Source organism: Silurus meridionalis, chromosome 9, assembly GCF_014805685.1.
Source record: "Silurus meridionalis isolate SWU-2019-XX chromosome 9, ASM1480568v1, whole genome shotgun sequence".
Taxonomy (NCBI): Eukaryota; Metazoa; Chordata; class Actinopteri; order Siluriformes; family Siluridae; genus Silurus; species Silurus meridionalis.
Window position 1 is genome coordinate 18,364,952 of NC_060892.1, and position 20,791 is coordinate 18,385,742.

The 20,791-nt window shown below is 37.6% G+C and overlaps 3 protein-coding genes and 1 long non-coding RNA gene across 5 annotated transcripts in view; 1 reads left to right on the forward strand and 3 right to left on the reverse strand.

The window, feature by feature from the left end:
* si:ch73-40i7.5 (amyloid-beta A4 precursor protein-binding family A member 3) lies at positions 1–9,345 on the reverse strand. 2 transcript variants are annotated; one of them, XM_046857032.1, is made up of 12 exons: positions 9,096–9,344; positions 8,555–8,630; positions 7,337–8,444; positions 7,222–7,258; positions 6,989–7,134; positions 2,883–2,969; positions 2,594–2,770; positions 2,275–2,448; positions 1,768–1,980; positions 1,381–1,500; positions 1,156–1,296; positions 1–1,064 (listed from the first exon to the last, which is right to left on the reverse strand). In XM_046857032.1, exons 3-12 carry the CDS (start codon positions 8,351–8,353, stop codon positions 993–995), a joined length of 2,184 nt encoding a protein of 727 aa, XP_046712988.1. In that variant the 5' UTR covers positions 8,354–8,444; positions 8,555–8,630; positions 9,096–9,344; the 3' UTR covers positions 1–992. The 2 variants fall into 2 exon arrangements, with proteins under 2 accessions (XP_046712988.1, XP_046712989.1); XM_046857033.1 differs by lacking the exon at positions 8,555–8,630 and having other exon boundaries at positions 9,096–9,345.
* LOC124390925 lies at positions 8,389–16,727 on the forward strand. The gene is made up of 3 exons (XR_006926879.1): positions 8,389–8,526; positions 14,269–14,401; positions 16,636–16,727. It is a non-coding gene; the product is annotated as an uncharacterized LOC124390925 (long non-coding RNA).
* On the reverse strand, positions 9,752–14,927 carry pex11g (peroxisomal biogenesis factor 11 gamma). The gene is made up of 5 exons (XM_046857036.1): positions 14,663–14,927; positions 12,405–12,593; positions 12,123–12,301; positions 10,354–10,425; positions 9,752–10,246 (listed from the first exon to the last, which is right to left on the reverse strand). Exons 1-5 carry the CDS (start codon positions 14,723–14,725, stop codon positions 10,036–10,038), a joined length of 714 nt encoding a protein of 237 aa, XP_046712992.1. The 5' UTR covers positions 14,726–14,927; the 3' UTR covers positions 9,752–10,035.
* The window catches only part of si:ch73-40i7.2 (FYN-binding protein 1), a 12,413-nt gene continuing 8,108 nt past the window's right edge, over positions 16,487–20,791 (reverse strand). The window contains exons 6-16 of the mRNA XM_046857034.1: positions 20,710–20,747; positions 20,428–20,563; positions 19,853–20,012; positions 19,530–19,674; positions 19,397–19,416; positions 19,248–19,311; positions 18,693–18,756; positions 18,417–18,579; positions 17,501–17,534; positions 17,349–17,386; positions 16,487–17,198 (exon numbers count right to left, since the gene is read on the reverse strand). Of these exons, the coding sequence (XP_046712990.1) occupies positions 17,146–17,198; positions 17,349–17,386; positions 17,501–17,534; positions 18,417–18,579; positions 18,693–18,756; positions 19,248–19,311; positions 19,397–19,416; positions 19,530–19,674; positions 19,853–20,012; positions 20,428–20,563; positions 20,710–20,747 (915 nt within the window). The 3' untranslated portion in view covers positions 16,487–17,145. The remainder of the gene's footprint in view (positions 17,199–17,348; positions 17,387–17,500; positions 17,535–18,416; positions 18,580–18,692; positions 18,757–19,247; positions 19,312–19,396; positions 19,417–19,529; positions 19,675–19,852; positions 20,013–20,427; positions 20,564–20,709; positions 20,748–20,791) is intronic.

The window sequence follows — 20,791 nt, forward strand, 5'->3', positions numbered from 1 at the left end:
ATGAAGAGGTGGTTAAATGCAAGATGGGCAGGTTTGAGGATTTCCGAAACTTCTGAGCCAATTATTTGATTTAAGTCATTCCCTAGTTTACAAAAAAATGGTGCAAAAATCAAACAAACAAAAAGCTAGTGAGCAGAATTTCTGCAGCTGAAAACATCTTGATGAGACATGTACATAAAGTCTGCTTTTATTCATAATACCAACTAGTTTACAAAATAATCATCATATAACAAGCTTTAGAAAAAGCTGTCAAAAAAAAAAAAAAAAAAAAAAACACTTGCAAGAGAATGTTAAAAGCAGTCACTTTATAACCTATGAATATTTAGAAAAAGTTCCCCTTTTAATGGTAATTTTAAATGCAGGATTGCGTATATATTGCTATAATCTTGTAAGCAAATAACACATGATTTTAATTAAAACGTGAGGTAGCAAGCCATGTGATAAATATATGCTGGGCATTTTATAAAACTAATGACTTTCACTAAAAAAAAATATTTTTACTCTAATAACAGCTTAAAAATTTATATTTTCTGTACTTTTTTTGCCATCACTGGGGCATAAGTACTGAACACAGCATGGAAGCCTACAAAATGAGTGATGCTCATGACTTGAAACACTCACTGGAAAACAAACAAAAAAAATAATCCTCTATATGAACAATTCTGGTGAAGGAGATTCATGTAAAACAACACACACTTGCACAAATTTCTCCACAAAAGGCACAATGGAATAGAAATGTGCATGCTGCGCAATTCATAAAAATTTCTTCTGCTTCCTTAAATAGCTGAAAATCCCGCTTTAAGCTTGGCGTAAACTGTAAAAAGAGTTCTTTATATATTCAGCAGTGAACTTTTAGATACAGATGAAGTGCACAGAGTGAATGTTAATTCCAAAAGCGTCATTGCTTGTTGCTCTGTAAAGGCGTTCAGAAGGGAAAAAAATCTAAATCAAAAACCCATTCGATGATTAGGCTTTTGTATGGTTCATGTTCTTCAGAGGAACAGAGGCTGCTCCTGTCCGGTTAAAAGCCGATAGGTGGATGTTGGCATTGTCTTCAAATGAATCTAATAAAAGAACAAACAATTATTATTTCCTGCCTATGTTTTTTTTTTTTCCCATTTCAATTTTCAAAAGCCCCAAAGTGTGTAGCCTCACCTCTCCTACTGCGTTTGTGAGGATTTGGATGATCTTCTCATGTGGCGTGGCTACTACACTCTGCCCGTTGATTTCGATGATGCGATGGCCGACCCGAATGCCGCCTCTTTCCGCGATACCTCCGCGCATTAAACTGCAAATCTGATACAGAATCAATTCAAATGAATAATTCAAATTAGAGAGGTTTATTACACAACTGTAAACAGTGTCAATACTGTAACCTACAATTCCATCTTCTACACTGAAGCCCAGCTGGTATTTGGGATTGGGTCGCTTAATAATGGCCATGGTTACAGGAGGACAGTGGACAATGCTGAGCTTCACCTGAGCCTGGTTTTTCAAGTCCTGTTGAGCAAAACATGCAAATGAGCCCTTTACATATTAACCATTATCATAGACCTAATACCATTCGCAATCATATTACACGAGTGTCCAATTTCAGCATTGCTTAGCAAAAGAACACTACAAATAAATGTTTCTTTTCTTTCTTTATATTATACATATACATACATATTATACTCCTACTACTATGGAGATATTTGTTTTATACTTGAGCAAGAAAGTGCTGTAGTAAGCAAAAATACAAAGGATATTGCTGTGTTCAGGACTCACTCGGATGATGTTATGGCACGTGGTGATGGGAAGGCCCACCAGGCTGGCCCCGTTCACAGACATGATGCGATCTCCGATGCTAAGCTCCCCCGAGCGCTCGGCTGCGCCGCCGTGCAGCAGGTTGGCCACCACCACCGTGGGCAGGATGGACCCCCAGCCGGATTCTACTACGGCTAAACCCAGGATCTCTCCAACCTTCTTTATTATACAAACCTTACCGGCAATTTGGGAAGACAAACTTGGTAAAATAACTGACCTATTTAACAATATGCCTTGATTGAAATTCAGTAATGAGGTTCGATTAGAAAGCATAAGTAAACGGACACAAAAAAAGGAAAGATTTTGTAGCAGCAGGAGCACAAGCGCGATCTTGGTGATTTCTTGTGTAATTCAATGTTTCATGTGTTACAATTTTTTATAAACATACACACTGTCTATACAAAATAGCCCATTTCTTTCCAAAGTATGTTTTTATCCGTTTGATCCTCAACCATCCAGTGGTCTTACCTCTCTGATGTTTTCAGACTGTGAAAAGTGCACCAAATCTCCGTTGTAAAGTTCCTGTGAGCCGAGGCAGTACTCCCCCGAGCGGAATTCGCCAGCTTTAATGCCGCTTGCTTGCAAAAATTGCTGATATGCCACACCAAATGCTTGGCCAATAGCCTGAGCTATAACCTGTGCCTACAGCAGATAAACACAGCAATGACAAAACAAAACAATGTTCTTTAAACAATACAAATGTCTCGAGCAATGAACATCCTAATATAGGAAATTACTAACTATAGGTAGTTAGTTTTCACTTATTGATACAACTGGGAACTCTCACGTCTTCAGAGGAAAACACGTGGCAAATCATCCAGCATTTCTTAGGCGGTGACGAAGAGCAGGCAGCTGAATCATCAGTTTTATGATCTGCCGGTTTCCTGCGCACCATAAACACCACGAGACTTCCAATGTCTGCGATATAGGAGATCATCTGCAGAGGATGGTCCATCATAGCCTCCTAAGAACAACAATTGAAAAAAAGGTTTTCAATAAGTCACAAACTGACAGTCAAATAACGTTAAAACATCAAATTTGTATCAACTTAAAAAAATAAAAATTGCATCATTTACCTGGGTATCTGCACTCAACACTTTGATTCTCTGAGTGGAGATGAAAAGGTCCACCTCTGCCATTGGCTGAGATTCTCCTTCAGGCGCCTGTTTCAGAAACAATTGTAAGTTTACGTAGCGCAATTTTCCTACAGAACAGTGCCACACAGCACACAAGACGTTAATTGATGTTTAAAAAAAAAACAAAAAACCCCACTTTCTCCTAATTCGCTTATACAAATAAACTATACGGACATACTTTGTGAGACACCTGACTTTTCCAACCATATGTGGTTCTCTCCAAAACTGGTACCAAGTTAGAGGTACAAAAATATAGTCCCTTCACTGAAACAAGGAGACCCAAACCTGTTCCAGCATGCTAAGAGAGGATCTTCAGTGGCCTGCTAAAGAGATCTGATCTCAACCCTATTGAAGACCTTTGGGATGAGTTGAACACAGGCCTCCTCAGTCTACATCAATACCTGACTTTACTAAAGCTTGGGATTGATGGAAGAGAACATTATTGTGTAGTTACACCTACCTCTTGTTGATGCATTGGTTCATAAATTATAGAATATATGGACAAAGTATTGGGACACCTGACCTTTCCTGCCATATGTGGTTCTTCTCCAAACTGTTACCACAAAAAGTTAGTTTTTACTTGAATTTGAAGACGCAAACTTGTTCCAGCATGTCCCTGTGCATAAAGCGAGCTCCATGAAGATATGGTTTACATGAGCTGAAGTGGAAGATCTTGAGTGGCCTGCTATAGAGCTTCAATTTCAACCCGACTAAACACCTTGATGAATTGGAATGCTGACTGCATCCCAGGCCTCTTCACCCTACATCAGTACCTGACTTTACGAACACCCTTGTGGTTAAATGAACACAAAGGTCCACAAGCACACACTCCAAAATCTAGTGGAACATCTTCCCAGAAGAGTGGAGGGAATTATAAGAGAAAATTGGGAGTGAATGTGGAATGTGATACTCAAAAAGAACGTACCATACTTATGACCAAAGGTCCGCAAACTTTTGGCAACATGGTGTACCTTATCTAATTTCAACTATTCAGTATGTAATAAAACCTACAGGTCGGTATTGTATTTACTCCTCAATAAAATGCCTCGCCAATGTCACACTTGTCCATCGTGTCTGCTTCCTTTGCGCAAGGATGTGTGGGCAAAATTAGCTGAGAAGTATCCACAGAGCCACGCTGCAAAAATCTACAGATAACAGCAGGCCATCCGGGTACCTTTAGGATGCTTGCTTCAACATACTACAACACATGTATTCTAGTCTCTGATACTATTTAGGGTGGATAGAAGGCACCATGGGACTGTTACAGTTACTGGGATCTACCTCTGTAGCCAGGCTTTCTGAGTGGTATCCCATGTCTAGTTTTATTAGGGCTCAGTGTGTAATGACAACATGAAGATGTAATGCAGGGTCATGAAGGGTGAGGGTCAGGTTTAATGCCACAAAGGCAGCTTGTATGTGACTGATGGATTCAACTGACGCAATAGAAACCGACATCCCTAATGAGCAAAGAGCATGTGAAATGGAATTTTATGACACTAGATACAAACCATAGTATGAGCCCCAGTAATTCTTGGCCAGGGGACTCTGTCCTTGACTCAGGTTGGTGGAGGGATACTCACCAGTCCTAAGCCAAGGATCTCACAGTTGTGGGTTTTCCGAGTAGAAAAGAGGGTTGCCTCTATGAGGTCTCAAGTCTCAAAAAAAAAAAAAATGAAGACTATTTGTGCAAATACACCTCCACTAGCTTCATAGTGCTTTTAGGGGCGTTTCAGAGGCCATATTAAGAATGACATGGTTTGTTGGACAGTGGAAATATTAAGACGTCTTTGCAAGACATGGCTTGTCTAATAAAAAATAAATTAATAAACTTTGCTAAAAGGGTACTCTGTAATAGAGTACCTTGGAAAAAGATCAGTGATTAGGTTTGTTTTTGCATCTTTAGGATATACAGTCAGGTAACCCAGCCATTAGGGAGGCACAAGCCAGTGCACTCTTAGTGCCGTTCCCAAGCCCGGATAAATGGGGAGGGTTGCGTTAGGAAGGGCATCCAGCGTGAAACATGTGTCAAATAAAATATTTGGATCACGAAAGAGAAATTCATACCAGATCGGTCGAGGCCCGGGTTACCAACGACCGCCACAGGTATTGTTAGCCAACAGGGTACTGGTGGAAATTGGGCTACTGGAGAAAGAGAGGAGGAAGACGTCTACAGAGACAGCAGGGAAAGGAGAAGTGTAGGAGAGTGGAGGTTCGAGTTGGTAGTTTTAATGTTGGTACTATGACCGGTAAAGGGAGAGAGGAAATGTAAACATGTGTGTTCAGGAGACCAAGTGGAAAGAGAATAAAGCCAGGAACATTGGAAATATGTTCCTGTTTGCAGTGGTGATGGACAGGTTGATGGATGAGGTCAGACAGGAGTCTCCCTGGACCATTATATTTGCAGATGATATTGTGATTTGTGGTGAAAGTAGGGAGCAGGTTGAGAAGAGCTTGGAGGGGTAAAGGTACGTGATGGAGGGAAGAGGAATGAAAGTCAGTAGGAGTAAGACAGAATACATGTGTGTGAATAAGAGGGAGGGCAGTGGAGGGGTGCGGTTACAGGGAGAAGAGGTGGAGAAGGTGGAGGAGTTCAGGTACCTGGGGTCAACAGTGCAAAGTGATGGAGAGTGTGTTAGAAAAGTGAAGAAAAGAGTGCAGGCAGGGTGAAGTGGGTGGAGAAGAGTGATAGCAGGGGTGATCTGCGATAGAAGAGTGTCTGCAAGAGTGAAAGAAAAAGTTTATAGGACTGTGGTAAGACCTGCTATGTTGTATAGATAGCAGGTGTCATTGAGTGGCATTGAGTAAAAGACAGGAGCTGGAGCTGGAGGTAGCAGAGCTGAAGATGTTGAGTTTATTAGAGGGACAGCGCATGTAGGACGTTTTGGAGACAAAGTGAAGGAGGCGACATGGAGTATATCGGTAGGAGAATGCTGAGGATGGAGCCACCAGGAAGGAGGAAAATAAGAAGGCTAAAGAGGAGGTTTATGGATGTGGCGAGGGAAGACATGCAGGTAGTTGGGGTGAAAGAGGCAGATGTAGAGGACAGGGGGTATGGGGAAGGATGATCCGCTATAGTGACCCCTAATGGGAGAAGCCGAAAGAAGAAAAAGAGGAAGAAGTGGATATACAGTCAAGTTTTAAAACAGTGACACGATTTCCTGAATTTTCATTCAGTTCCATATGTAAATTAAGTGTACACTTTCAGAAACTTACAGTAACATGACATTAGCCATTTGGAGTGGTTTTTTTTTTTAACCCAGTCCCTCCATTTCCACAGACTCAAAAGTAATCAGACAAACTAACAATTATAAATATAAGGACTATTTTTAATACTTGGATTGAAATCCTTACTAAAGTCAGGAGGCAATAGACATCAGCAAAGATTCCTCGTGTTTAGGGTCTTTACTCCAGGATGTAAATGTCTATCTGCAGTCATAAGGCCAGTAAACATTTCATTGGCGGTGAACACATGTGACAGTTGATGCGGTGTGCTTTGGATCAAGTCTTCCTTTCCTTTCCCTCTATACACTCTTGTCTTCCTATCAATTTTGATACAAGTTAACCTTGGCTTCATCTGCCATTATTGAAGGTGTCTCTTGATGGCAGAATTTTACAAGAATATGTCTGCCTCCTCAAAGTGTATTATCTTATCCATTTGCTAGTATTCCCAGCTTAGAGGTGTTGTTCTTAACATTGCTACCCACCACCAATGTCCAAATACTTGTAAGAGGAAAAAAAAAAAAAAAAAAAAAAACAGCTATAATCCCTAAACAGTTAATGCAATATTTAGCAAAACCCAACGAATTAAAGCTAAGCGTATATCTTATATCTATATTGCTACATTGCAGTGATGTACAGAGGTAAAATCACAAAAAAATGTGTCAATGCCCAAATACCTATAAACCTATAAGTCATGGGCAGACCATCAGCAGAAAAAGGCATAAGGGATATTAATCAGTGAATGCACCACATGCAGACAGAATCTAATCTGAATATTAAACACAGCAATTGCATATCATGTATGATCACTGGCTGATATATTTCACCTTGATGCGATCTACGGCTTCTTGCGCCTGAGCCATGCGAGCATTGGTGGAGGGGTTCCTATCTGTTTGCAGCTGTGTGGAACCGAGGTATTTCGCTCCAAATATGATCCCATCCAGCAGATCCTCAGGATCACAAGGACCAGGCACTAATAAGAATAAGAATTATAAATCTACTATGGATTTTCTACTTTAAATGAAGCCTTACATCATATTCATTTATTACATTCTCTTACCATCTTTATATGAAGCCTGAGCTTCAGTCTCAGTATCCTGTAAAGCAAAAAAAGGGGTTTAGCACAATGGCTCTACAAATTGGGATTTTGTACAATAAGTAAAAATTTCACCCACCGCATCCTCTCCACCAGAAGCCAACTCATCAGAGAACACTTGCTTAGACTGCTGCCACTGTTCCAAGGGCTCATCCTCAGAGTAGCACGACATCATCAACTCATCCTGAAAGGGGTTGTGCCAGATATCTGAGCCATATGAAACAGAAACCATTTCATCTGCCTCACCAGTTCTTGTTATATACCTGGTATGGCAGTCAGGCAGCTGGGAAAAGTTCCCAATGTGCCTCTCGGTAATCTGTTCAGTAGAAATGGTGTGATCGTCCGGAGATTCTGGAAACTCCTGGAGTTCTTGAGGTTCGGGGTCCTTCAGTAGCTCAAGGAGCTCCCTCTGATGGCTCTCAGTGAAAAGAAGACCAGATACTGGTTTGCTTCCCTCTGAGCATGTTTGATAAGCACTAACATCAGACACCAAGCACGATGAGGAGACAGTCTCGGTTACATGGTCAGCATTGGGGGCCAGTTCTGGATCTGGAGAAGGGTTTTTTAACGGAGTTGTCGGGTGAAAGAGCTGAAGCTGATTAAGCAAATCCTGGATGTGAGCATGGTCTAGGTCATGTTGGAGACTATTCTCTGTTGGCTTTTGCCTTGTCTTCTCACAATTCTTCTCCGGTTGCTCAGGAACACTAGAATGATTCAGAACCTGTGTATTAATTGCGCTAATTTCAGCTTTTTGATCTAAGAGTTCTTCAGCATTCTGATTAGAGAGTTCTTGCAGAGATTTCGAGAGTTCTTGCACATCCTGACTTGTGAGATCCTCAGCTTCTGTTGGTGTAAACCTTGTGTTGGAAGCCCCATAGTCGCTCAATTCATCTAATGGTGTATCAATGGAGAAAGATGCAGGTTCTTCAATATCTTTAAGCGAACATACTTCACTGGAAGAGTCAGACCTCCAGTCCAGAGGAGGGGGCTCTACTGGGTTAAAGGAATCCAGGTCCTCCTGTTTAGATCGGTTTTCGGCCTCATCGTTAAATGATGATTCTACCTTATTGTAAGGTACGTCTGCCTGCTTCTCCATAACACGTTGGTCAGTGCGATTGGCAAGAAAGGGAACGGATTTCTACGTCACGGTTCAGCCAGCAAGCCGCCCATTTTGCCCCAAAAGGTTCCTATATCCATGAAGTAGGGGGGAAACAGATAAAACGTTTAGAGAAAGCGATCAGATATAATTAGCTCAAAAGCATTCATTGTGTAAGTATAATCTACTGATCTTACTCACTGCATTTGCTAGAGGCTGAAGGCAACGTTCTTGCCCTTGAGGACTCTTTTCTCACTTCAAGAATGAATAAGAACATCTAGAGGGTGGACAATAAACTTGGTTGTAAACTATGAGCATGGGGTTAGAAACCTGAAATATGTAGTCCAATGTGTATGAACCTTCCTGCTGTTCATAGTGTGTGACTCTATTATTATTAATCTGATATGATATGAAAGTTTGATCTTTTGGAGATTAACGTGTTAAATATTAAACTTAACCTCTTCAAACAATGAAAAGTATAAATACATATATACTTGAATACACTAAGACGGATTTATGCCTATGTGTGAATATATATATTTCCATTAACCCTGTTGTATTGTGTATATCAGGCCAAAGTGCATAGGTCTTTCTTCCCTCAATCTCTGATACATACTTCCAACAAATACACACTATTAACTCTGTTAAAAGCAGTCATGTAAACTAAACTTTGTATATAAACTAATGAAATTTCATCACTTACTATAAACTCAGCTGCCTTGAAACTCGCACGCGCACTCACCTTATTTACCGACTGAGCTGAAACTTTTAACCGGTACAACAAAGTTGACGTGGTTCATCGTAAAATCCGAGATATATTTAGATTTGTATATCTTTGTACAGCTAATTCAGTTCCCAATAAACAAAGGCCACTGAAACATAGCAGGATAACAGCGGAAATGATTAGTGACGAGGTTTAAATAAGTAGAGACTGTCAGCTCAGCTCCATTCCCCAAACACGATCACCAACACGGAATACCCACTGCGCATGCGCGAGCAAGGAAGTCGTGACTAATCGAGGGCACAATCAATCTGTGCACCAAGAACAAAATAGAGGGAAAAAAAGAAAGAAAAATAATTGTTACCTTTTAGAGAAAAAACAGACGTATTGTATTTATTTGTGGTGTTTGTTTATTCCTAAATATATATTTTTTTACTTTATTTATTTTATAAAATACTTATTACCTTATATTTGTTGTTAATTTTTTATGGCTTTAGAGGAACAGAATAAATCACTCATTTATTAAATGGAATAAACATAAATAAATAAACAAACAGAGCAGTCTGTGTTATTGTAAGAAAATAAAAAAAGGAAATCAACAAACAGGTGAAATAAATGTCATAATTTCTGATAAGTATAAATATTATAAAAAAGAAGAAAGTACACAATTATTTCAGTTTCCGTGTATAAATTGTTTTTAATCTAAAAATTTGTTGTGTAGAACCTAAAGTGCTATAATTCTTTTACTGTACAATCAGTCTCTCGATGATTTATATTCCACAATTATATACTGTATACATGATATAAGGAATGTACCTGTTGTATTAACAGAAAGTAATTGTAAACTTCTGATTTATTCTGTAAACCCTAATATGAAATTGAAAGTGAATTTGTAGCCTCTATGGGGAAAAAAAAACATTTATTCAGGTCCATGTAGTTCATCATGTCAGACAGTGGTACTTTAATCGCTGGAACTCATGTGCAGCATGCCAAGCAGGGAGGAGGTGGTTCCCATCAGTCCCACCAGCCAGTCAGGGAAGCGACCGGCCCAAAGAAATCCAGGTGGCATCCAATGAATAGCATTGCTCAGATCTGCCAGGCTGCTAAGAATATTAAGGAACTCTCCCCAAATCTGCTTATGAATCTCAGTGGGAGTGGAAGTACTGTTTTCCCTAAACAAGACGAATTAATAATTGAATGAATTAATCAAGCAATCAAACAAGTCTATGCTGTAAAAATGTAAAATTCCTTTACGTGAAAAATAAAAAGGTAAACTCACTTGCTCTCCCCTTGCCCAGCTTCTCTGCATCTCTGTGCTTTCTTCCTTAATTTCCAGATTATTCTGAGCGATCTGAAACCAAAGTCAAGGTGCTGTTTATTTTTAACCATAATTATTAGGATTTCTTCTAAATAAATGGACGTTTACATTAATACAAAATGTAATAAAAGTGATTTCATACTCAAAATGTTCTTTTGTGTGATTTTCCTGTCAGGTTATGATAATAATGGATGACAAATGCTATAATGTTGAATATGCTTCCTTTCTGAACCTCATATATTTATACCATACCTTAACTGGATCTGAAACACAGCTTTGTAAACAAATTAGAAAAAACGATAGTTGCATAAAAAATGGAGGAAAACTTTAGTTCAATTATAGTTTTTATGAAAGTATCTAGGAAAGAATAACGTAAGGGAAAGCATATTTTAAAATCCTGTCCAAACATCGTTTGTATTCTGCAATTTTAAAAAGTAAAATTATAACATCGGAACAGCTGCTAATGACAGAGACAAGTGAATCTCAGTGAATATCACTAACTAGGGCATAGAACATGGACATCTTCTTCTTCTTCTTTTAGCTTCTCCCATTAGGGGTCGCCACAGCAGATCATCCGTCTCACAACCCCCTGTCCTCTACATCTGCCTCTTTCAAAACAACTACCTGCATGTCTTCCCTCACCACATCCATAAACCTTCTCCTTGATCTTCCTCTTTACCTTCTTCCTGGTTGCTCCATCCTCAGCTTTCTCCTACCAATATACTCCATGTCCCTTCTCTGCACATGTCTAAACCATCTTAATCTCGCCTCCCTCACCGTGTTCCCAAAACGTTCTACATGCGCTGTCCCTCTAATAAACTAATTTCTAATCCTGTCCATCCTCGTCACTCCCAACGAAAACCCCAACATCTTCAGCTCTGCTACCTCCAGCTCCACCTCCTGTCTTTTACTTATGCTACTGTCTCTAAACCATACAACATTGCAGAACATAGAACATGGACATGAAATATGGATATTCTCACATTGCCTGTCCCTAATAATGTATAAATATTCTTTAATAATTTGTTCAGCCATTGCCTTTGCTACTGCCTCCAGTGGTGAGCAGTAATATTGCGCTATGTATTTTTGACTGTTAGGTTCGCACATTTTTCATATATCTGAACTTTACCTGAATATTTTCATTTTAGGAAACCTTTCCTTCACTCCATTTTACTATATAATAATTAACTTTTCACTCCACTACAATGCAGAAAAACCCACTGATCATAGTTTACATGTAAATTGTGTTAAATGATAAACCCTAATGAAGACCACTGTATGTGTGTAACAAGAAATATATCTCTCATTGGAAGCATTGGAATGTGCAGGAGAATAAAACAACCGTAGAAATTATTTATTTGCTCCCGTAAATCAGTATTTCTCATTTTGATACTTAAGTCCTTTCAAATGCACGTCCTTCTGTCTTTAAGCATAAATATATAAGGAGAAATTGAACTGGAGAAAAATATTTACTTAGCCGATTTATATTATATATTACAATCAAGTCTAAGAATGCTGTACTTCATAAAAAATTCCCCCCGATTTTCCTTTTTCATTTTTACACAGGATTTTACTGCTCATGTTGTCTAATGTGTTGGAATTTTATCCTGCGTTTAACTTTCTCAAATTCTTTGTTTCCATATGGAAATTTTTGTGTGTGAGTGTGTGTGTGATTAAAAGATGTGTTCAAAGTTATTAGTTCATGAACATTATGAACACACCCACTTTACCTGAGAGTGCCAAGAAGTAAAGACACGCCCCACAAGATTGTGCTCAGTGTCCACCATTTATCAGACTTGACTTTAATGAGCTCTGCATCAGCTGCCCAGGCTACGTGTTCACACGGGTAATACAGCTGATCCGCGATATTAATCAGCAGCGACATGCACTGCAACACCTTGTCCTTCTCCTGTAAATATCACAGGGAAATAAAACTTCATTCTCTTAGTATTCTACTGCTACGTAGTAGACCGTATCATCCCCTGATAAGTGAACAAGAACTTGTACTTTACCGTGGATCCTAAACCGTAGCTCAGCGAGTAAGCAGCCATCGAAAGGTCATCAAACAGGCGCAGTACTGTCCGGCACTGACTGAGCTGAGCCGAGAAGAGCAGGAGACTCTTCCCAAGCTGTGAGGAGTTATCTGTTTTTCTTGAGATGATGCCACCAACCAGTTGTGATCCATAGCAAACTGTCCTTATCTACATGGAGAAAAAGATATGAGGACAAATACTGTATGTCGTGTCATGCATGAACCCTGAGGTCCACTTCTTTGGATTTAATCCCTCACTACAATGAAACGACAAAACAGTCCAAATCGATAAAAACCATGGTACGCCCTGGGGGTTAATCTTTTACTATTCACTAAATGTTTAATCAAACATGTTTCGATGGATCACATAAAGTGCCTCTGAAATGTTTGGAAACTCCTAGTCTTTTATGGTTTTTGGGACACACGTGTCTTCCTTTTGTTTATATGCAACAACTAGATAAAAGGCAAAAACACAGAAGAATTGGACTGCGAATGATAGGAGGAAAGTTCTGTGGACAGATCAGTGTGAATTTTACATTTCTGTTTACAGATGAATTAATGTAAGCTTTCAAAAAGGAGAGAAGATGTAACCAGTCTGGTTAACAAACATATTTACAAATATATTAAGTTTGTATTCTTGCATACCAGTGTAAATTTATTCATTGCTAGAGACTCAAAGCACTTTTGGACGTCGCTTTGGATAAGGGTGTCTGCAAAATGCCGCAAATGTAAATGTAAATGTAAACCACAGTCAAACATGGAGGTGGAAGCTTAATGTTTTGGGATTGTTTGAGAGAAGGGAAGGTTGGAGACTTATTCAGGATAAAAGGAAACCTAAACCAACATACCCTCTTTTTTTCATAATTTAATGCCACACAATTCCTTTTTTAACTGTGGCTGATTGGAACCAACTTCACCATACAACAAGACAATGACTAGTGTAGGTCCAAGCTCTGTAATCATTACATAGACAGTTGGCTGGAATAGAATAGTCTTCCTAGTCAGCGCACCCAAATCCTGCTCTGGGGTTAAACTGGATTGCAAGGTCAAAAAGAAATATCCAACTAGTATAAAAACACCTTCGGCATAAGGCATAGCTAATTATTTCAGCTGAATGTTTGGAGAAACGAACTACACGGATACCGAAATTGTGTAAAGCTGTTATTCATGCTAAGGGAGGATTTTTTTTAATGAAAATTAAGCACATTTATATATTTGTTTGGTCAAAGGAAGCCTTCATACAGTTTTCAAATTGCCTAGTTTGTTTCATATATAAAAAAAAACTGTGTTTCCAAACTTATGACAGAGACTGTCTGTCTGTGAGGCAAAATATTCTTCTCCAACTGTGCATATTTCCTAAGATTGTAGCACTGCATCAGTTATCAAGTGTATTTCATTTGATTGACATGGTCAGTGAAAGTCTTTTCCGGAAAGCAGAAAATGCTATTAGAAATTAGAAAAAATGCTACCAGGTCACAGAGTTTTGTGTTTTGTAAACCTCCACATTTTCACCAGACTATTAACTGTTTCAGTGAAAACTTTAAGTTTCATTTTTTTTTTTTTTTAACTCATTCACTAAAGAATGTGCCTTTGGGATTCCCAGAGCTCTGAGGTTATACTAACCACTTTACAAGTACATAGACAATAAAATGAAGTTTATATTAAACCAGTAGTGCAAACAACAAATTCATTAGCTAAAAATAATCAAACATTTAAAATAGTGCAACATTTAAGAGAGTCCTGTAATTATAATGAATACATACAGTGGTACAATAAATAAAGCTGTAGTTATAACAGATTATTGCAGTAAACGCACCAATGCAACCTAATGGGATGTTTTACAGAATGGAAGGAAACTAGAAAACCCAGAGAAAATCCACAAGGAAAGGAAACAACACAAAGAGGAAACCAAAAGCTCAGATTAGTACCCTGAAGCCTTGAGGTTTCTAATGAAAACACACGTTCTTGCTTGTGATGGTATGTCATCATGTATTTATTATGAATCTACTGGTACTATATTGTATTGATTCACTCCAACAGATTTATTTGCTCTTTAATTTGACTTCTTTGACTGCAGAATGACAATGCAGTGTTTTGATTGCACTACCCAAAGACATGACAATTCCCACCTTTGTTGCAAATGCAATCAAACTGCGACCTCTATTACACATGTAAACATTTATTTTTCTAAACATGCATCCCACCCAAGTGCACGTCTTTCCAAGAGCAGACACTCACCACTTTATCTCTTCCTCTGTAGGACTCCAGCAAATTGACCACAGACTCAAAAGAATTGTCCATGATCACAACTAAGCTCTATGATCACACAGGTTTTAATTCAACCCCACTGCTCCTGAGACTAGTTCACCAATACTACTCTCACTGCCACATTATCATACATTTATGTCATGCATGGATTTTATTATTATTTTTTTTTAATGCTGCTTTCGCATGTGATCGAAAATACAACGTGAACTTTGAACAGGAAATTCTGTCTCCCCACCTCCCTTCAAGACCTGATTAATAGATCACCTATCAGCTAGCAACTTTCAGTTTGCCTCGTCAAAAATATTTTTGAATAATAAAATAAATATTAATATAATAAATGTTTACCCTTCCACACGTTTTAAGATTGTAAATATACTAATCATACATACAAATAACAATGTATTCAGTTTACAATAATATAATCTCCTAACCAATATAAGGCACGGATAGCCAGGAATATATAATCAATCCCTGCTAACAGTCATTTCTGGTGATGGTTGAAGCAATTGCAAATCATTTGATATCATTTATCTAAAACTGAAATGTATGTAACAATAATAATAAAATATGAATACATATACAAGATTATAAACCATATCTGTTGTACGGAGGTACAAATCAAACCAATCAAATAAAACAACATTGTGAGTGCCATCCCATAATAAAGCACAGTATCAATGCTATTTGTACATCAAATCCTTTATTTTCTGGTAGGCCGCACTATCATGAGACACAATATGGACAAGAGTTTGTGAAAACATGACCATAAGGCTCATATGTGCTTTTAAAAAAAAAAGAAGAAGAAGAAATCCATTCCATATTTAGAGCCCATTTGCTGTTATAATAACCTCACTCTTCTGTGAAGACTCGGATTTTGGGATTTTGGAATGTGCTTGTTGAGTTTCTTGCTCATTCAGCCACAAGAGTTTTAGTAAAGAAGTGTAGTCAAAGTTTCAATTCATCCCAAAGGTGTTTATTAGACTCGAGGTCAGAGCCTGAGAGCGGGCCGCTCAAGATCTTCCACACGTTCACGGAGCTGGCTTTGTGCATAGAGAGATTGCCATGCTGGAAGAGTTTTGGGTCTTTTACTGAAAGGAACATTTAATTGTAGCACATCCTATACAATTGTGTGCCTCCAACTTTGTGGTGACAGTTTGGAAAATAATCACATATGGCTGAAAATGTCAGGTGTCCCAATACTTTTGTTGATGCACTGTACATTATGAACCTTTGTGATGGCTTTCATTCAGTCTCTACCAGTTCTGAAAAACCACCCTGGTAGAACTTTAGGAAGGAGAATAGAAGGTTATATACAGTTCCATCTGAAAGTAAAACTATGGTCTTCACAGATGAAATCCAGGGCTCAAATTAAGAACAGCCATTAAGAGCAATTGAAGGGAAAAAAAACAGTCTAACAGGGTACACCTGATCAACATGAAGCACCTGTTATTTACATGTTACAATATCATTTCAAATCACCTGTAAAATGGATGTGTTTAAACTGAGGGTGCAACACGTTTAGATGTAAATATCAGGATATAAAGGATGAAATTCTGATCTATTGTTTAATGTTTATCTTTTAATCTAAAACCCAAATGTCTTTAGTGTCAAGCAAAAAAAAACCACAATAGAATTGATCCAATACTTTCAGTGGAGACTGTTTGTAAATGTGGTGTTACTAATAAGTGGGGAGTTTTATGAGATCCAATAGCTGTATAATGTTAAACATTACCAAATGATTTTGGAAATAGTTATATAACACTAAACACTGCCAGAGAATAATGGACTCACAAATAGCGCTGAAATCGTGCTTTATTGAGGATGCGAATCGCTCAAAATGCTATAATGTTTTCTACAATCAAAACTTCTCAGAACTGTGCTAGATCTATAAATAAATTCCTCTAAAAAAATCTGCAAATGTCCTAAAGTTACACTTGTCTCAGTTCCATCCAGAAAGTGACCTATAGTTCACATCGAATGGTAATTAATGGAAGAAGGCCGGACTTTCCAGTAATGAAGAAAGGAGTAAAAAGAGGTAGACCACTTTTCATTCAGAATACTGCATTGGATTTTACTGATGTATATTTACAGTAGCAGTCAAACTCTTTTGTTCAGTGTTAACCAATTAACATTTGCTATCTCATCCATAAAGTTTCATTTTATAAGGCCCCAAGTGACAGACACAAATAGCATGTTTTCCATGCTATTAAAATAGGGCATTTGTGAGTTGTTTATATGAATATATGCATTCTGCATGTAATAGCTGACCGGTATTAATTAATTGCTAATTTGTATTACTATAAAATGTAAAAATGTAAAATATTACAGCTTAGTAAACATGTATTTATTTCATCAATGTACAAGTTTTCTTGAATGATTCTCCTGATCTTCTGTCCTGTCCTTGTGTTCCCAAGACGCACATGCTGGTGTCATCAGGTCCTCTTTTACATCCATCAAGACCGCAGCAGTGCTGGTCCACTGGCATCATTATCATAAACATCTGTCACTGAAATGAGAAAATTGAAGATATTGAATATGGAACATGAGCGAAGCATTACGTGTAGCGTTCTCACAGCTAAAGCACAGAGATTGGATGCATACATAAAGTTTAACCGAATAAAAACATAATGCATCGCATTAAAAAGACTGTAAATACCTGTCATGTTCTCAATGTCATCATATATTTCATTTTCCCTGAAATTGAAAAAAAAAAATTTGTTTAACACCACTGGTTTAGAATTATTACACAGTGAACAATGTCAATTATTGCAGTAATAATTATAATATTGATAATAAAATGAAACCTACTCATGTAGGAGGTAATGTCTGGGAACATATCCATCTAAAAACAGTTAAAAAAAAAGAAGCACTGTGGTAAATCTACACTATATGGAGTAATAACCAGAGATGGGAAGTAATGAAGTGCAAATACTTACTGCATTTAAGTAGATTTTTTTGGTATCAGTACTTCACTATTTATTTTTCGGACATTTTTTGACTTTCATTCATTCAATTTTTTCACACAAATATCTGTACTTTCTTCTTCTTTCATTTTCAAACCAGGCTCGTTACTTTAGTTTTAATCTATTTGGTGACATGATAAAAAATATTTCCCTAGCATTATTCACCATTTTCAGCTCATCCACCTATTTCTTGTCATTGTCAGGCTTTTCAACCAGCCACTGTTGTATAATCTCATGGCACCACAGATGTAGGCTAGCCTATGAAGATAACAACGAGCAGGGAAAAAGGCAACAGGAAGTTTGGGGTTAACGTGGATGAGACAGAGGAAGTCAGAAATGTAAACATGACTGAGAACAGAGACTTTCCTGATCACCTGATCATCATGATCTTTTCTCTGTTTGTGTTCTATATGGTGGATGTGCGGCCTGGACACATTCATTAGATAACAAGATTTGAAATTCTTTTGTATTAATATATTAATATGATGTGAGGTTTAGTTACCAGCATGACACTAAAACAGGTAGTAGTAATGGCTACTTTTTACTTACATACATGTCAGAGCCCAAAATTCTATACCTCAACTTGAGTGAACTCTTATCTACTACTTTTACCAGAGTCTTTTAGAACATGAGTATCTGCACTTCTACTTCTACTTGAGTGTACTTTTGCCATCTCTGGTAGAATATGTGTGTTAATTATAAAAGCCATAATGTTATTATAGTAGTACAGTGTTTCCCACAAGAGGGCGCACAACACGTACATTTGCCTTGTTCGTTCCGACAGAGTACTTTCTTCTCATTAGTCTCCTGAATGACTTCGAGAATCTCTCCTCTGACGACACTCAGGTCCTTCCCACTGGCCTTCTTAATGTTGGCATTTGGATCCACCATCATGCAGACAAGAACTTTGATGGGACCTTCATACTGTCAATGCCAAACACACCACATGACCATGTGTTAACAAATTGATCTGTTCAGGGTCATGGAGGAAAACAACAGATTTAATGGTGAACCACAGGAAAAAAAAAGTGCCTTACCTTAAACTTTTTTCTGAACTCCTTTTCCTCCTTCTCTGGCTTCTTGCTTTTTTTAGGGACTTGGCTAAAAATTCAGGAGGAACCATTATAAACAAATCCAAACATCAGTGCATCAAATTCCTTGTTTTACTTTCTAAATAATGTTAAATAAATATATATATATATATATATATATATATATATATATATATATATATATATATATTTTTTTTTTCATTTTATAAAGTCTGTTATTTTCATTGCACTAGAGATTTTACATAGATAACAACATCAACACAGGAAACAAAGGGTCTTTTTCTGACCCATGGCCATAAAGTTAGTTATTAACAAGTAGGGAGAAAAGATATTCAGCTATAATTTAACCAGGATATGGGCAGCACACGGATAGATCGCAGGTAGTGTTTATTAGTGTTTCTTCACTGCATCATGTAATCAGAGAAATGGTTGCTGTTGTTCACACATGCGGTTCTAGGCCCGAAGGGTGACAGATGTGATAGAAGCACAGGAAAATAGGTTAATTGATGATGTGAAGATAGTTTCCCTTATTGTGCATACCAAATCTCCGGCGGGGGCAGGGGGAAGTCATCTGGTATGACATGATCAACATCATCATATACCTCTGAGAAAGGAGAATAAATAACTGTTATAACACAAACTGTTTAAATGAAACAAGCTGAATATACAGGAAACACTAAATCACTTACCACTGCTCACATTTAGGCTGCTGAAAAAAAAAAAAAACACATAATACACATTAATCTCTGCTGTTTTATTAACCTTCTTTTTTAACTTCATGGTCAGGACAAGCATAAAAAAAAAAATATATCGTGCTTGAACCTGCTGAGTGTGTCTCCGCCGACATCGTCGTACACGTCCTCGTCCTCGTGGACAGGAGGAGGAAGGGGAGGAGGGGCTGAACTGCGAGCCTTTCGCTTTATTTCTTCATAATCTACATCTACACATATGTTACTGACATACCCATCTGCAAAAAAATAAGCAATAAATAACGTTCATTATAATCCTTTTGAATTTCTTTACAATTTATTTGTAGCTGTATATGAAACTGGTTAGCATGTTACAGACATTTCATTATAGTGTGCATTTAGGACGTAGCACTTATTTTTAACACTGCTGAAATGTGCAACTGAAATAAAACTTACATTCCCCGTTCATGTTTCGAGCCAGCCATCTTCCCTCTGGGTTGTTCTTCACACGCACGATGTCTACACTCTCTCCCTGACGCACACGCAGATCGTTCTTCCCACCTTGCCAGTCCTCCCTCACCCGCGCTGTGTGGAGCACCTCCACTTCTCCTGTCAGCTACAGTCAAGTTCAAAACCAGACACATGAAGGTGAAGAACACATGTTGAATGGTTTTTTTTAATTCTACACCTATTTGGCAGGTAAATAAATAATGAATCGGTATACCTAATAAACCGGCAAATCAGATTACATCATGAAATTATGGGAAGTAAAATTCACATCTATTGTTCAGTACCTAATAATTGTATAATTTCATGTAGAACATTTCAGCATGAGAAGAGTTAGGGATTCTTCTGAGACACAAATATCATCATATTATATACATCATATATATTAATATACTAAAATCATACATCTTACATTTTCTTTATATCTTTATATATATATATATATATATATATATATATATATATATATATATATATATATATATATATATTTTAACAAATAATACTTTTTCACATCGACTCACTTTGAATTTTTTCCGGTACTCGTTTTCTTTTTTCAGCCTCTCTTTCTGCTCTCGCTTTTCCAATTCTTGTTGTCGTTTGTGCTCTTTTTGTTTCTTCTTGCCTGAGAAATCTCTTCTCTGTGTAATTTCCTCCTGCCTGCAATTCAGCACAAGAGATCACACGAAACAAGCTGTTTAAATCTGAGACTTAAAATCTGCTGCTAACAAAATATTGTATTATATAATATACAGGATATTATATGACATTTGAACTAAGTTTATAAATACATAACAGAGACTTACTCTTCGATATGTTCATAAATTTCACTGGTATCACTATCCTAAAAAACGAGGAATGAACATGAAATATATAATGCAGATATAC

Bases quoted from the DNA above. Each gene is read 5' to 3' on its own strand.
- pex11g (XM_046857036.1), bottom strand. From the start codon at position 14,725: ATGGACAATTCTTTTGAGTCTGTGGTCAATTTGCTGGAGTCCTACAGA. The intron at 10,426-12,122 runs GTAAAGTGGGTG...CTTTGGTTTCAG, and splicing joins TTACTTCTTGGCACTCTCAG to ATCGCTCAGAATAATCTGGA. The intron at 10,247-10,353 runs GTGAGTTTACCT...CGTCTTGTTTAG, and splicing joins GCTGGGCAAGGGGAGAGCAA to GGAAAACAGTACTTCCACTC.
- si:ch73-40i7.5 (XM_046857033.1), bottom strand. From the start codon at position 8,353: ATGGAGAAGCAGGCAGACGTACCTTACAATAAGGTAGAATCATCATTT. The intron at 2,449-2,593 runs GTGAGAGTTCCC...TATCTGCTGTAG, and splicing joins ACGTGTTTTCCTCTGAAGAC to GCACAGGTTATAGCTCAGGC. The intron at 1,297-1,380 runs GTAGGTTACAGT...ATTCTGTATCAG, and splicing joins TCAGTGTAGAAGATGGAATT to ATTTGCAGTTTAATGCGCGG.